At 47.7% G+C, this 16,265-nt stretch overlaps 1 protein-coding gene across 9 annotated transcripts in view; it reads left to right on the forward strand.

Annotated features, from left to right (window-relative positions):
- SEMA4D (semaphorin 4D) overlaps positions 1 to 16,265 on the forward strand; it is a 125,632-nt gene that overhangs the window by 80,408 nt on the left and 28,959 nt on the right. For all 9 annotated transcript variants that reach the window (XM_063100356.1, XM_063100353.1, XM_063100362.1 and 6 more), the window contains 7 exons: positions 4,438 to 4,788; positions 6,098 to 6,243; positions 9,008 to 9,070; positions 10,586 to 10,684; positions 13,252 to 13,345; positions 14,279 to 14,392; positions 15,360 to 15,511. In XM_063100356.1, the coding sequence (XP_062956426.1) occupies positions 4,683 to 4,788; positions 6,098 to 6,243; positions 9,008 to 9,070; positions 10,586 to 10,684; positions 13,252 to 13,345; positions 14,279 to 14,392; positions 15,360 to 15,511 (774 nt within the window). In that variant the 5' untranslated portion in view covers positions 4,438 to 4,682. The remainder of the gene's footprint in view (positions 1 to 4,437; positions 4,789 to 6,097; positions 6,244 to 9,007; positions 9,071 to 10,585; positions 10,685 to 13,251; positions 13,346 to 14,278; positions 14,393 to 15,359; positions 15,512 to 16,265) is intronic.

Below are 16,265 nucleotides of genomic sequence, written 5' to 3' on the forward strand. Positions count from 1 at the left end.
AGCCTAGCTAATGGCTGGTCTATTTTGTTTATCTTCTCAAAAAAACAACTTTTTGTTTCATTGATCTTTTGTATCATTTTTTGGCATTTCTATTTCATTTATTTCTGCTCTGATCTTAATTATTTCTTTCTGTCTATGAATTTGGGGATTGGATTGTTCTTGTTTTTCTAGTTCTTTGAGGTGTAGCAGTATGACATTTATTTAAAATCTTTCTATTCTTCTGACATATCATTTATTGCAATAAACTACCTTCTTAGTACTCTTTTACAGCATCCCATAGATTTTGGTATGATATGTCTTTATTGTCATTAGTTTCGAGACATTTTTTGATTTCCTGATTAATTTCTTCTCAGACCCATATATTGTTCAGGAGCACGTTTAATTTCCACATTTGTATAGTTTGCACAGTATATATAATTTTAATTCATTGTGGTCTGAGAAAATACTTAAAATGATTTCAATTTTTAAAAATCTGTTGAGGCTTATGACCTAACATGTAGTCTATCCTGGAGAATGTTCCATGCACTGATGAGAAGAATGTGTATTCTGTGGTTGTTGGATAAAATGTTCTGTAGATACTTGCCAAGTCCAATTAGTCTAAGGTGTGGTTTAAATCCTGTCTTTCTTGTTGGTTTGTTGCCTAGATGATCTGTCCACTGTTGAGAGGGGGGTGTTCAGGTCCCCAACTATGATCATATTTGGGTCTATCTCTTTCCTTAGGTCTAATATTGTTTCCTTTATATATCTGGGTGCTCTAATGTTGCATGCATATACATTTATAATTGTTATGTCTTCTTGCTGGATAGATCCCTCTCTCATTATATAGTGATCTTCTTTGTCACTTTTTATAGTTTTTGGTTTAAAGTCTATTTTATCTGATGTAAGAATAACTACTCCTGGTCATTTTTTATTTCCATTTTCATAGTATATCTTTTTCCATCCCTTCACTCTTGGTCTGTGTTTCTTTACAGGTGAGGTGAGTCTCGTGTAGATAGCATGTAGTTGGATCTAGCTTTTTAATTCAATCAGCCCATCTGTGTCTTTTGAGTGGGGAATTTAATCCATTTACATTTAGGGTTGTTACTGAAAAGTATTGTCTTACTTCAGGCATTTTGTTGATTTTCATTTGGTTGTTTTAAATATCTTCTTTCTTTCCCTTTTATTGTTTGTCTTTGGTGTTTGTTGTTTTTTGGAGGTGGTAAAATATATTTTCTTTCTTTTTCTTGTTTGCATTTTTGTTCTACCAGTGGGTTTTGTTCTTTCTTGTGTATTTTTGGTAGTGATTACTGTTTTTTTGGATTCCAGATGCAGGACTCCCTTGAGAATTTCTTGTTGGGCTAGTCATGTGGTGGTGAATTCCTGTAGTTTTGTTTGTCTGGGAAACACACTATTTTGCCTTCATTTCTGAATGATAACCTTGCTGGTTATAGTTTTTGTGGCTGGCAGTGTTTTTTTTTTTTAGTATTTTGACTATATCATCCCATTCTCTTCTAGTCTGTAGAGTTTCTGTTGAGAAGTCTGCTGTTAGTCTGATAGGGACTCCCTTATAGGTGACTTGACACTTTTGCTGTTTTTAGAATTCTCTCTTTGTCTTCAAGTTTTGCCAGTTTGACTATAGTGTGTGTTGTTTAACTGCATCTTCTTGTATCTCATTGAGTTTTCTTAAGATTTTTACTTGGATTTCCTTTTCAGTCATTTCAAGAGCTTCTTGCTCTATGGGGTCTAGGTCTTGAAAGTTATTGTATTCCTTTGGTGGACTCATTTTCTTGTTTTTTCATATTTCTAGTATCTCTACATTGATGTCTGATCATCTGGTAGAGCAGTTGCTGCTTCTGTTACTTTCCTTCCCTGGACTCCACTGGTGACCCTCATTGTCAATGCAGTTGAGTGGTCAGCAGTCTCCCTGCACAGCGGCCTTCCTGCACAGCAGCGGTGGCTGCTGCTGTGGTATCAGGCCACCCTTGTGGTGCCAGTGGTTGTGGAAGTGGCTTTGGTTGGCTGCCTGCATGGTAGTGGTGGCTTCAGTGGCAGTGGGCTGCTCACAGGATGATGTTGGCTGCCTGGTGGTGCCAGTGGTGGCGGTGATTGCAGCAGCTGCCTGGTTGGCTACAGTGTCCACAGTGGTGACCCACACAGCTATGGTGTCTGCAGTAGCAGTGGGGTTACCTTGTGGCAGTGGTGGCAGCAGCAGTGGCATCGAAGGCTACTCCTGTCTCCCTGGTACCTGTGGAGTCCTTGATGGCCACAGGGTTACTTCCTGGGATGGCACCATCACTGGTGCCTATATAAAACTTGTGAAACATGCAGCAAAGTTGAACTTAAAGTGAGCACCCACATGCCCACCACATGATTCTACCATTATTATTTTCTGTGCTGACTTTGTCACATATGTATCTTATCCTTTCTCTGTTCATCCCCCAAAACTGATTTTTAGTTAAGAGAAGCATATCATTAAAGCATTGTTTCACATATTTCTCCCATAACTTCGCTGGTTGGGATCATTGGGATTGTTGGGTATGTTGAGCTGTCATGGAGATGGGCTTGTAGAGACGGCCACCATGTCCTGACAGCTCCCCGCCAGCTAATGGGCCCATGTTCAGGGCTATCACCCAGTTCCCAGAGGCACTGATGCCATGCGTGTGGGGGCTGCTGGGCTGAGACCTTTTCATGCTGCATGTTATAGGGGACCCACGCCCCAGTGGGCAACCCCAGAGCAGCTTCTCTTCCCTGACCATCGTTCTTCTGGTCACCAGTGTGGGTGCTGTGTATTGGAGGTTGCAGTCTCCTCATTTTAAGAGAACCAACCTGCCTGGATCCCAGTAGCCACCTCATGCCTCACTTCCTAACTAGTGGCAGCAGAATCATTTCCTCCTGGGACCACAGGGCCAAGGGAGCTGTGTGTCTCCTGCACATGGTGAATGCATCATGAGCTCACCCAGCAGAGGCAAGAGCTCATGGTTGCTCCATGAGGTTGTTCCCCTCTCCCTTTCTCCAGTCTCAATTCTGGGCTTCCTGTTGATTCAGTGTCACTTAGAGTTGGGTTACCCCTGGTTGCTGGGGCGTCTGTGAACCCTGTAGTGCAGACAGGCGCCCGTCTCTGTAACGAGTTGTGCTGGCAAATGGTGCTTTTGAGTTGCAGCAGCAGAGAAGTGAGGACCAGGCCACAAAGCTGGAAATAGTGATTTTCCTGCCCTTTACATGAAAGGTTTGCCGACGCCTGGCCAGTCCCTGGAGAAAAGGGAAGGGTTGATAATCACATCAGAATGAAGAATGGATGGATGGTCGGGGGCTGTTCGAACAGGGGGCAGGTAAGCAGCACATGCCTAGCCATGCTCTCCTGGGGGCTGGGAAGAGGAAGGTAACAGGAAAGAGGGAAAGCAAGCCAGCCGATTGCACACAGCTGCACCCAGCAACTGCCCGCCTCCAGTCGCTGCCTCCACCCTATTGCCTCCCCAGTGGGCAAGTGCTGGCATTGGAGTTCTTGTGAGTCCCTCCTTTGTGGAGTAGGCAGGTTGATGGTGGTTGTGTGCCCTGCTCAGCTTTGCCAGGTTAAGACTGAGGGCTGGGGAGGGTGCTCAGAGAGCAGAGGGTGAGTTCTGCTGTTGCTGGGCTCTCAGCTGGCCCAAGTAGACAAGGACAGCAGCTGTTCAGAGTCCTTGGAGGACTCTGGGGACATGAAAGATGGGGCAGGAGACTTGTGGATTCCACCCACCGCCTTCAGCCCCACAGTTTCACTAGATAGCATAAGCCTGTTCTTTTAATGAGGTGCTGCTTCTCTTTGGACAATTAAGAGTTAATTACCACCAGTTCTGTGAGCAAGCAGGGTCCCATGTGGGGCAGCCCTGTCCCATGCCAGAGGTCAGCCACTCCCACGCAGTGAGGCCTCATGTGTGTGTATTTACAAGTGTGTATGTGTTTTATGTGTGTGCATGTGTGTGTGTACGCATGCATGCACGTGTGTTTCTATGTGTCAGTGTGCACTCGTGCATTTTAGCTCTCTCTGCAGCTCTCTGACCATTTTTCTCGCTGAGCATTATAGGATTGGGAAGCCAAAATCTCTGAGGGAAACTGAAACCCTGGTTCCCTTCCCTTCATTTTCATCTCTTTACCAGCTGGGCACAGCAGACATGCAGGAAGGAAACTGGGCAGCCGCCAGGCTGTTGGTGTCTGCCACGCGTCCCTGCAGCCCGTGTGAGGTCCCCGTCTGTACGTCTGTATGTCTGTCCTATGTTCCAGGGCTGGCCAGGGATGGGGAGTGGGAAGCACTGATTCCCAGCACCCCTGGCTTTGCTATTCTGTTTATGCATAGGGGTGTCCTCGGCCACCCTGCATCTTCCTCAGCAGATGGAGCCTGTGGCTGGGCATGTGGCAAGAGCAAAGCTGAGGGTATGTCTCACACATGCTGACTCTTAACGCTTCCTTTTCACTTTCTTCCAGCTTTTCCTCTGGAGGTGGAAAAAAGCACCGAGTGCCCTTTGATGCTGCAGTGGTGAGAGTGGCCCCTCCTCACCCGGCAAGCTAGGAAATGTGGATTCTTGGGGAACCCTCCACCCACCAGCTCCGGACTGTGCTACCAGCACCCACCCTGGGGCTCTGAGTGGCTTCTGGTGACACGCCCACCGTGGTCTCCTGCTGCCCATGAGTGGTTGCTGCCAAGGACCCTCCGCTGCAGCCCCTGCCTGATGAGGATGTGCACCCTCACTGGGGGGCTGCTCACGGCCCTTGTGGTGGTGTTTGGGACAGCGGTGGCGTTTGCACCCGTACCCCGGATCACCTGGGAGCACAAAGGTGAGTGAAAGCTTGCTTAAGTGCTGAGGATGTGGGGACAGGACAGGGACCCTGCTGCGCAGGATGCTGGATGGGTGACTGGGAATGCTGGCGTTTGATCTGCTGGGTCTGCTCCTGGAACTTCTGTGTGAGCAGACAGGTCCATGCACTGCTTCTAAGGGGATGCTTTGGTAACATTTGACAAGGCTTTTTCAGGCCCCTGATTTGGTTTCTGAATTGGAGGAACCCCTGAAAGGAAGCTTTTCTCTCTTGTACCCGAGAGACAAGAGACACACTTTTGAGACACACTGTCCATCCACAAGCCACCCTGGGCATCTGCCCCCTGGCATACGGGGAGAACAGCCATAGCTGGGTACAGGGTAGCTGAGCTTAATGCTTGTCGTTAATTTGCTGCTCATTAGTTTCTATTTGAGGAATTTTCTCTCAGGACTCCTGTCTTTCTGGCTCTCTGGATTGAGAGCTTAAATCCTAGGGCCTGAGCAAGGTGTTGCTTGCAGGTGGGCTGAGAGCTGTCTTGTGCAGAACCTCGTGTCTCCCAGTGCCATTGATGTGCTGAGAGAGGACCTGCCCCCTGTGTGCTTATCTTCCCTCCACACTGGAGAATTACAGGAACAGAAAACGCTAACACCTAGCTCTTATGTTCGACACTTGATAATGTGGGGAAAGCCATGATGCCAGGACAGCTGAAAAGAAGAAACAGCTCCTTAAATACTCATATTCCTAAATAGCTATTAATGCAATTACCTAATAAGTGAAAAAATGTCACTGGATTTTCTGTTTTGTGGGTTTGTGGTGCTATTCGCTGAACATTGCTTGGGCTGAGGGATATATTCCCTGAAATCAAATATTTTAGAGGTTTTGAAGTAAAATGTTTTTGTCCTGAATAAGAACATCCCACATTGTTTTATTTTTTATAAACCTAATCTGCAGACAGTTGAAGACGTAGGCAGGGGTCAGATGGGCGGGTGGTGGGACCTGCATTCCTAGGCAGCTGGAGGCCTCTGGCTTGCGGTCTTCTGGGAGGCCGGCTGCATGCAGCGGGACTTGAGGGGGCAGGAAGGGGAGTCAGGTGCACAGTCTCAGGTGCTTGCATTTGATGGCTGCGTGTGAGGTTCAGCTCCAGGGTGCCTGGTTCTGCCATCGACTGAGGCTGGCCTCTGCTGCAGCGAGGCACAGCCCTTGTGACATGTCCATGCTCACATGTGCTCCCTGTAGCCAAGACAGCACTCGGGCTTGGCCCAAGCTTGCAGACGCTTCCTTCATGCTCTTCTTCCTTCCCTCCTGTGACGCTGCCCCTTGCCGCCTGCAGAAGTGCGTCTAGTGCAGTTTCATGAGCCAGGCATCTACAACTACTCGGCCTTGCTGCTGAGTGAGGACGAGGACACCCTGTACATTGGTGCCCGGGAAGCGGTCTTTGCTGTGAATGCTCTCGACATCGCCGAGAAGCAGCATGAGGTATGTCCTGGGCTCCTGCTCCCCTGTGGCTGTGTGACCTGGCTCCAGTGAGTGGCCTCTCCTGGCCACACCATGGGGCCTCCTTCCTGTACCCCTGTCCATGCAGCCACGTCTTGGTGGGGGCTGCCAGCATCTCACCAGAGAACCTTTTCCATCTTTATTTTTGATCTCTTTATTACGGAACAATCCCCAACAGAGACAGCCGTATCCTGAGCCCTGTACCCATCGAGGCTCTGGCAAGGCCAGGCTTTCAGCCCTGTGCCAGGTCCTCTGTCTCTGGGGCATTTGAGGCACATCTCAACACCACATTCTTCATTTGTGTATCTCTTAATGGAATGGACTTCCTTTGTCCAGATAACCAAAAACGCACCCCCAAAATTTATGTCATCAGATATTCAGTGTTCAGTTTCACTGACACTCTCAGGAACGAAGTTTTGTTCGTTTGAACTGTTAGCTTGAATCATATTGAAACCAGGCCGCCCCATCCATGTGGCTGTCTGCTCTGACCACTCTGTCTCATTTCTAGGAGTGGCCTCGGTGTACTTCCTGAGGAAGCCACGCTGCACAGGCTGTCTGGGTATCGGGGCCAGTGAGGTGGGCGCTCCTCCCCCGCCTCACTGCCCTCTGACCAGCAAAGTCTAGATCCACGTCTCAGCAAGGCTCGCAAAATGTGATGTTCCAATTCTACCTTTCTTCCCTCATTTGTCAGCTGGAAATCATCTATAAAGGGGCAATGCCCATTACTAGCTATTTGGGTCCCCAGGGGTTCGGGAAAGTCAGGAAGATGTTGAAATCTTTGCCTTTGTTTACCAGTTTCCAGAATAATGAATTAATAGCGGGTTAGTTCCCCTCTGAGGGGCAAAGTGAGTTTTAGGATTGTTTGATATTTAGCATCACAGTGAACTCATGTATTTAAAAATATTTGATGTGCTTTGACCTGTTGCAGTTAAATCTTTTTTTTTTTTTTTTTTTAATTTAATTTAATTTTATTTTTTTCTTGTCTTTTTCGTGACCGGTACTCAGCCGGCCATTCCTATATAGGATCCGAACCCACGGCCGGAGCGTCGCCGCGCTCCCAGCGCTGCACTCTCCCGAGTGCGCCACGGGCTTGGCCCTGCAGTTAAATCTTTAATGCTCAAATTGTCCCATCTTCGGCCAGTGGCAGCCTCTGGGTTGGCTCCTGAGTTCTTCTGGTTTGGGGTGGTTTTCTTGCTCTCTGGAATCAGGCTGCTGCAGGCTCATGTTGTACTTTTTCTGCCCCGGATATATTCTTGTTTTGTTTGAATTTCCAGGGTGTAGTGTATTCCTTAATTTCTGTTTGACACACAAATGAGCTTCTGAGCATTATCCTTTGAAAGTAACGTGTTTGAAACTGAGGCCCTTTGAGCAGAAGGACGCTGTGGTCCCCCCCCTGCTCAGCGCCTTACTGTCTATGCGTCCGTTAAATCCCCTTCCCCTGAGCCCAGTGCTCCCTTCTGATCACGGGGGTCGGCACGCTGTCTTTCAGAATTGTGTTGGGGCAATCGTGGACAGGGTGTGTGTGTGCTGGCCCTTCCTCTATTAATGGCATCACTGTGGTCCCTCAGGGTGGGAGAGAGGCTGAGGTGCCTCTTCTACTTAAAAAAAAAAATAAAGGGATCGCAGCCAAGCCTCAGTGAAAAATCCCCGTGAATGTGATCAAGGGCCTGTTAAAGTTTACGTTCCCTTGTCCTTATGTGGTTTCACATAAGTTGATGATGAAAATCATCTGCATTTTAATTTCTGAAGGAAGTTGCTCTTTTAAATGGAAGCCCTTTCTGCTTTCCTGTGTGCTGGTTAGGACTTCCATTTCTGTGACAATACACTCTGACACTCCATCGTCCATGTGTCTGTGGCTTGGGCACTCTGAGGAACCCTGTGTTAGGTTAGAACAACACTTCCATGGAATTCCTTCCTCACCACCCACATGCCAGGCAGCTTCTGTGTGCTTCCTGACCTCTGAACCCTGCCACCTGCTGTGAGACTCCGGGTGGAGAAAAATGTTATTATTTTCATGTCAGTTGCAGAATATCACACAGGGAGATGGGGCATTCTGGGGAAAGTGAGGCAGGAACACGGAAGTCTCTGTTCCCACCCTTTGTCTTCTGTTGCTTCCGTCCTGTGGGGTTCAAAGGGCAAGGGGCTGAGGCTGCAGCCCCCTGACGGTTTCTGATCATGTGTCCACCCTGGTTTGGAAGGAGATGCAGCGGGAACACTGGTCTTACTAAGAGTGGTGCTTGGTCTAAGAGCGTGGTGTTACGCTGTTACTTTCTCCAGCAGCCAACACAGGTTGAAGGAATCATAATTCCACGTACTGTTCCACCGAGAGAGTAAATGTCAAGACTTTTAAACTGGACTCTAGAGTTGTTTGAATGGATGAAAAAAAACAAACACTTTGATGTCTGAAAATACTTATGTGTCAAAAAACTAAACCGTAATTTAATTCTCTCCACTTCCAGTAGGTTTGTTTTTGCTGTTATTTTGCAGTAAATAATGGGAACCTGGGAGCCGGCCCTGTAGGTCTTGCTGGTTTCCAGATAAGGATCACACCGAGAAGTCTCAAGGCCCCAGGTTGCTCCGGGGTCTCAGGCCTGCCTCTCGAACCTCCTTTGCAATCTAAGATTTTATCATCTCAGGAGAAACTTCTAGGCCCTAACCTCAATCATGTGCTTTTTAAGCTGTGCATTTTTCATACTCTTGATAAAGGTGAGTGTGCACTGAAATGGACTCTCACGCCTCCCAACAGGTCTATTGGAAGGTCCCAGAAGACAAAAAAGCAAAATGTGCAGAAAAGGGGAAATCAAAACAGGTAATTTCTTTTGCAAGCTACGAAAACCCACACCACCATTTGTTAGTTGTTTTGATCTCCTGAATGTTGGCCAGACACTCCATGTAGGTCATGGTAGTTCCGGTGACACTGTCATGACGCATCTTGACATTCCTTCTAGTTCTAATAGGGTTTCTCAGAGCAAGTGCCAAACATGGTAAGCATTTGAGAGAAATTTTTTAAAGTTTGTGTGAATTAAATTTATTCAAATGTCCTGGACTTTGACTACAGAGAGTGATTTCTGCTGCCCGCTGGTGAATGGTGTGAAACTCAGGGTTTGTTGCGCCTCTCCTACACCCGACGGCCTTAGGCTTGGGGGCTTGCTAGGATTTTTGGCAAACATCCATGCCTTGGGCACCTCAGCATCGTGCCCATTCAGGGAGCTCTGGGTTACCCTTGTCACTCTGAGCCATCCTGTCTCTGCCTGGTGCTGGGCAGGAGACTGGATTCTTGGGCTACAAGAGCCCAGACTTCTTTGATAGTGGTCAAGACAGCTGAGTTATAGCAAATTTCAGCAATTGTTGGCTAATTTCAAAACAATTAAAAATTGAAAATAAAACCCAAGGAATGTTTTGCTATACTTTCTTAGGAAAGTGCTAAACTCTTTCACTGAAGTGATTGTTTCTAAATGCAAAATGACTTTAGGAAATGAGGGAAAAGTAAGCCTTGCCACATAATCACAGGGAGTCATCTTGGAGCTGAATTAGACCAAGCACTTTGCACTGCCCTGTGTGGAGGCCAAGCAGTAGGCAGGGGTCCCTCCCGGTTCTTGGGGGTGGGGAGGAGTGAACTATCAATTCCTTCTACCCAGTTTAAAAACAGTCATAGCAAAAAAAAAAAAAAAACTTTCCTGAGCTGAGATAATTTCAGCCTAAAATAATGAGTTCTCAAATGGCATGCTTGTTTTCCTGCTGGGGCCTTTCTGATAACAAGAATGGGCTTCAGGCCCCTCTTAGTCCAGTCTCTGCCCTTGGGGGTGGGGCTGCAACCCCAAAAACACTATTTCCTGTTCTGTGCATCCAGGGGCTGGAGGGTGGGGTCTCTTGGAAGGTAGAGGGAATTCTCCGCAGTGTAAGCTTCAGCAGGCCTGGCAACAAAACCAATGATTTGTGTGTTTAGCGATAGTAAAATATATTTCTTTGCATAGTGGGTGTCCCCAGGAAGATTTGAGGTCAGCTCTCATTCTTCTTCCTGGTCACCAGATCTTTGCTGAGTATCAATTAGAGACTGAAATGGAATCCTGCTTGGCACCTGAATGGCCTGTGGATGCTGCAGAGATGAAATGCTCAGGCCATCTGAGGGTTTAGGTTTGCCCAGGGGCAGAATAAGGTCTCAGGGAACCTCCCACTATAGGTGAACAGGGCAGGCCAGCATGTGAAGAGGGCCATGGACTGAGCTGATGTCGGTGAACCTGGGTCTGTACCCCAGAATGAGCGGTGTTGACAGTTTGAGCCTTTCGGGCTGGATAGATGTTGATTGTGTATCTCTTCCTTGCAGACAGAATGCCTCAACTACATCCGAGTGCTTCAGCCGCTCAGTGCCACTGCCCTTTACGTGTGTGGGACCAACGCATTCCAGCCAGCCTGTGACCACCTGGTGAGGCCAGTGGGCACGTCCCTTGCATCAGACATACTCATGCCAGCGTGGCCCATGGTTAAAGCATAGAGGGCTCAAGGCAGGCATAGAGCAATCTCCACCCTGCAGAATAATAGCGTCTTCTCAGGGCCAGCATGTGAGGATTGGGGGCAGCTGTGATCAGGAGCATGTGGCCACTTGGCTTCTCTAAGCATCAGTGTTTGTGGTAGAGGGTGTGGCTCAGGGCAGGGCACAGAACATGGGTAGCCCTTGGTACCGGTACAGGACCTGCAGTGGGGGAATATCTTAGAAAGTGCATTGTTAACAGATGTAAGCCCCCCACGCCATTATCCCAGCATATTGCCTCCTCTTGCTTTTCGTGTTCCGTGTTTCATGAGGAAGGCCTGGCAGCTATGGGGATCCAGCTCAAGTAGGAAAGTCAGGACACTGGTCATGGATTGCATGTGTGCTTGGTCGGTGCGTTTGGCTTGGTTGGTTCGTTGAGGCAGAGCTGTTCTGCCCAGACTGCCATCCAGTGCCTCCCCCTCTGTGAGGGTCCTGGGAGAGGTGCCTTCCTTACTCTGTATAGCCAGATAGAGAAGATTAGACTATGGCATATGCAAGGAGAGATCCTCTTTATTTAGATAATCTGATGAGCAATTTGATAATAATCCCAAAGAGAGGGAGAAGGAGCATTTTAAATAAGTACATGTGAGGACTGGAAATGAAGCACATTTTCTAATGAGCATCCCAAATTTAGTGAGTACCTGACAAAGGCAAAATATGCTATAGTGAAAAGCTTAGTTTGCTAGAACCCTAAATAGAATTTTAAAAATATTTTCCAGCTCTGAGTCAGAGATAAATGACAAGACAAAATATGGACTCATGAGAAACTTGCTTAGGAAACCTGGCACTTGCACCCAGACCTGGGGTGAGACCCATAGCACGGGTGCACCTAGCTGTCTGTACCCACATATGCTAGCAGCAAAAGTTGTTGTGGGAGGAAGTGCTTCCGGAATGCTAAGATGCTCAGTCTTCAAAGACTTAAGGGGGAAAAAAAAAAAAAAAAAGTGCAGCTGTACTAGAAACATTTTGCACAACAAAAGATTTTCTGGCTAAACTCTGGTTAATCAGAAACTTAAAGTACTGGCATTTAAACTTAAATTCCATAGATATCTCAGTTGTTGAAGTGAGGGGATTGTATACAGGTTGAGCATACTGAGTCCGAAAATCTGAAATCTGAAACTTTTGAGTGCCGACATAATGCTCAAAGGAAATGCTCACTGGAACATGTTGGATTTTGGATGCTTGAGGTAGGGAGGCTCAGCTGGTGTACTCATGTAATGCAAACATTCCAAAATCTGAAAAAGTCTAAAATCTGGAAACACTTCTGGTCCCAAATATTTCAGATAAGGGATACTCAACCTGTGTGTGATTTAAACCTAGGCCTACAATTTTTCCTAATACTTTTAATAAAAATTTTCAAACCTACAAAAAAGTTGATCACTCGTGTATACTGAGCACCTAGATTACACAATTGGGAATGTGTGTGTACACACTCGTGTGTCTATGTGCATGTGTCTGCATATGTGTCTGTGCACACGTGTGTATGTGTGTCTGTGTGCTTGCTGAACTGTGACTCATGGTGCCCAAATGCCTTTACAAGCATCTCCTAAGAATAATGACATTTTCTTACTAACTCCAATTTTGTCGTTACATCTAAGAAAATCTGTAAAAATTCCCCAATATCAACTCATCTCCAGTCCCTGTTTAGATTTCCCCCAAAGCCCCCAAAAGTCCTTTCGAGATGTGATACATGGCTTATACCAAGGGGAGTGTATTGTCACTCAGTTCCTATTGCCTAACCTAGACATGCTCCCCATCTGTCATTTTGCATGTATTTCCCCGTTTGTCACTTGTCGTTTTACTTTGTCTCGCTTTTTCCTGTATGAGAGCTTTCCAGCTCCGTATGTAGTTGTATCTGTTCATTTTTTCCTTGTACAGGTGTGGGCTTTCTTATTGGGTGAAGAGAGATTATCCCGAGATTGAAATACTCACCCATTCTTTTTTTAGTTCCACTTTTAATATCATGATCACCAGTCCATCCGGAATATGTTTTGGTGGGTAGAGGGAGGCAGGGTTCTGCTTCTCTGTGGCTTTTGGTTTTGTTCTTCTGCTACCTGCTGACTGGACACTGTGGTTCTGCAGTGCTCCGATGCTGGTGTTGTGCACATGGGTGTCCGCTCACTCACAGAGCACATCCTGTGCTTGGGACTCTTTGGCCACTTTATAGCTCTAGAGCCACCAGCATTGCCGCCGCTGTTCTACAGATGAGTAAACGTAAGCCCCAAGATCGTGAGGAGTTTGCCAGGTGTCAAAACCAGGGCACCAGGGTGCTGGTGTCCACACCTGAACTGAGGACATATGGCACAGCTCCTGAGGGTGGGACCCATATGGCCCCACCTGCGTACTCTGTCCTCTCTGGCTACCAAGAATAGGGCATCTGTAAAATTAAACGGAACAGAGACATGTTATTTCTACAGAAATTCAGAAATTTTATAATGCACTTTCTTTTTATTCAACTGTAGAACTTAACCACCTTTAAATTTCTGGGGAAAAATGAAGATGGCAAAGGAAGGTGTCCCTTTGACCCAGCACACAGCTACACGTCCGTCATGGTTGGTGAGTCCTGAGGGCTATGGTGGCACATGGAGGACCAAAGTAGGATACGTGTCCTCTGTCGCTCCCAGTTACAGGCTGCCCTCCATGTTCATGGGTTCTGTGCCTGCAGATTGAAAATATTCCAAATAAATAAATAACAGTACAACCATAAAAAATAATGCAAATTAAAAGATCATACAGTATAATCACTATTTACATTGCATTTGCATTGTGTTAGGTGAATCTAGAAATGATTTAAAGTATACGGGAGGATGTGCGTAGGTTATGTGCAAATACTGTGCCATTTTATCTCAGTGGCTTGAACATCCCTGGACTTTGATATCCAGGAGGGTCTTGGAACCAGTCTCCTGTGGATACAGAGGAATGACTGTACTGTCTTCCTTGGCTTTGTTCAAATATTAGCTGTCCTTACAAAAGATTATATGTGACGACATAGACCCATTAATAAGAGCTTCTGAATTCATGTCAAAAGGATAACCAGCACCATGGCAAACCGTTGCCTTATGTCCATCATGGGAACATGTCATTTGGATGACTTGGGCATCTTGAGAGGATGCTTCTGTTCTGGAGGGAGGTTTGTGTCGGGCCACAGGCTGCCTGTGGATGGTCTTGTGCCTCCATGAGCCTCGGGTGCACCCATAAGCTTATTTGTTAACATTTTACTGGGTACAGGAATTGCTCGTGTTTAGTTATTGCTCCTTAACTCATAAAATGCAGCTGGATATGGAGCATAAGATTAGTCATGTCAAAGAAAAGAAACAGAAGATGGAGGAAGCAGGAGCGTGCATCCCAGAAGTTGGGGAGATGTTCTCTCCCTTTCCAGGGAGGCTTAATTAGGATATAAAGAAAAACACGTCAGGTGTCCATCCTCAGCGTTGGTGCCACAGCCTGAGAGGTGCTTCTCTTTCCCTTCTTCCTCCTGGGCCGCTGCAGACGGAGAGCTTTACTCTGGCACGTCGTATAACTTCTTGGGAAGCGAGCCTATCATCTCCCGAAATTCCTCGCACAGTCCTCTGAGAACGGAGTACGCCATCCCTTGGCTGAACGGTAGGGAGCGGCCGCCCAGAGGCGTTTCTCTTCGTGAGCGCGCACCCGTTTCCTTTTTCTTTTGCTGTCCCAGAGCTGTGAATGTCCCTGAGCTCTCATCAGCCCCTGAGTGCTGGGCACGCTTCTGGAACTGCTCAGGATCCACGGCCAGAGTCTGGGCGTCTTGTTTGGTTTTCCTTCACTAACAGAGCACAGTTTTAAGGCTGCTTTTACCCTCCCCTGACCTTAGAAATGGATTGGAGAACTTTTGTGAAAGTGAGAATCTGATGGTAAATGGTGAACTCAGACTAAACCGATGGGGCTGTGGTGTCATTTCTGGCATGATGTTGAAGTGTGGAGCCGATGCCGGCATTGGCATCTGCCTGGTTGGATGGGATCTGGAAGCCTGGATACTGCCAGAGTACGCATCTGACCTCGGTGTGCAGAGCGCTGGCCTGGGGGCTTTTCTCATGGGTGGAGACCAGCCACAGGCAGGGACTGGGTTTTGAAGTCTCTTGATCTGGGGGCAGGTCCTGCAGCCCAAGATGCAGGATGGCTGCTGAGCCTCAGAGTGCCTGAATCAGTGGATGGAGTTAGTTTATTTGAGGTTCATGCTGTTTAAACCAGCAAATGCACATCTCACAGTAGGTCTTCGAGGCTGGTACAGTCTGGCTCCTTGTGGTCCCTAGACTGCCTGCCAGTCTCAAGTTCCAGTAGGAGAACTCAAGGTGGACCCAAGGTGGGGTGCACTACAGACCCCCATGAGGGGCACCCTCTGGAACAGAGGAGGGCAGGACAGGCACCCTCCGGGTTCAGTGCTGTCATCATTCCTAGACCCTGGACTTTGTTTGGGGCATGGTACCGCACACTCCAGATGTCTTTTCAGGGAAGCCCCCTGCAAGGCGGCGTGGGCCAGCCTGATGACACCACGGGTAGCGAGTGGTTGCAGCTCTGTGGTCAGGGATAATCTGGTGTCGTCTCTCTGCAGAGCCTAGCTTCGTCTTTGCTGATGTGATCCGAAAAAGCCCAGATGGTAGCAGTGGAGAGGACGACAGAGTCTACTTCTTCTTCACGGAGGTGTCCGTGGAGTATGAGTTCGTGTTCAAGCTGATGATCCCACGGGTGGCGAGGGTGTGCAAGGTGAGCGCGCTTCCATCCCAGCCTCCCTCGCCTCCTGCCCGAGGCCAGCGATAGCATGTCTGGGAGGTTGGTCACCTCCCGGGTACGGGCACTTCCCACCTCTTTTTTCCTCCATGTTGTGCTACAGACGCCACTGTTGAAGGGGCTGTCAGGTGTCACGCTGTCCCTTCTGGGGATCTCTGGTGGTCTCCCTGGAGACCAAGGGAGCCTTGGCCCCTTATGTGTGACTTGCTGTTCTTGCGAAATTTAGTTTTTTGACACACTTTCCTCAAACCTCCCCCAGGTTGTGAAAAGTGAGTTTTTGTTGAGTGTATTCACCAGATTGTGTGGGGATTGGAACTTCATGTTTAGCTCTCTTCATCAACCTAGGGTGAAACAGTTACTGAGGGCAAGAGGGTAAGAAGAGAGAACTGGCCCTCAGACATCTGTCAAAGCACAGTGCTTGAAATAAAGTTGGGGAAGGGAGGGTGGTTTTAAATAACACACTGTAGACAGAGTGCTTAGCACAACAGGAAAACTGCCTTTGGGGCTGATTTTAGGAAACTTTGAGGTGGCTCCAGTAGCAGTTTCTGGGAAGCAGGTTGAAAGGCCTGGAGGGTCCACCAGAAACTGCATGAGATGCAACAGCCACTGTCACTGGCCAGCTGCTTGGCTTGGAGCTGCTGGCCGTGCATCCCTTGTGGAAACCGTGCAGCTTATGGTGCTACACGGCCCTACTTGTGTAGTGCTCCCCATCAGAACACTCTATCATCAT

The sequence above is a fragment of the Cynocephalus volans genome, chromosome 6 (genome assembly GCF_027409185.1).
Source record: "Cynocephalus volans isolate mCynVol1 chromosome 6, mCynVol1.pri, whole genome shotgun sequence".
Classification (NCBI taxonomy): Eukaryota; Metazoa; Chordata; class Mammalia; order Dermoptera; family Cynocephalidae; genus Cynocephalus; species Cynocephalus volans.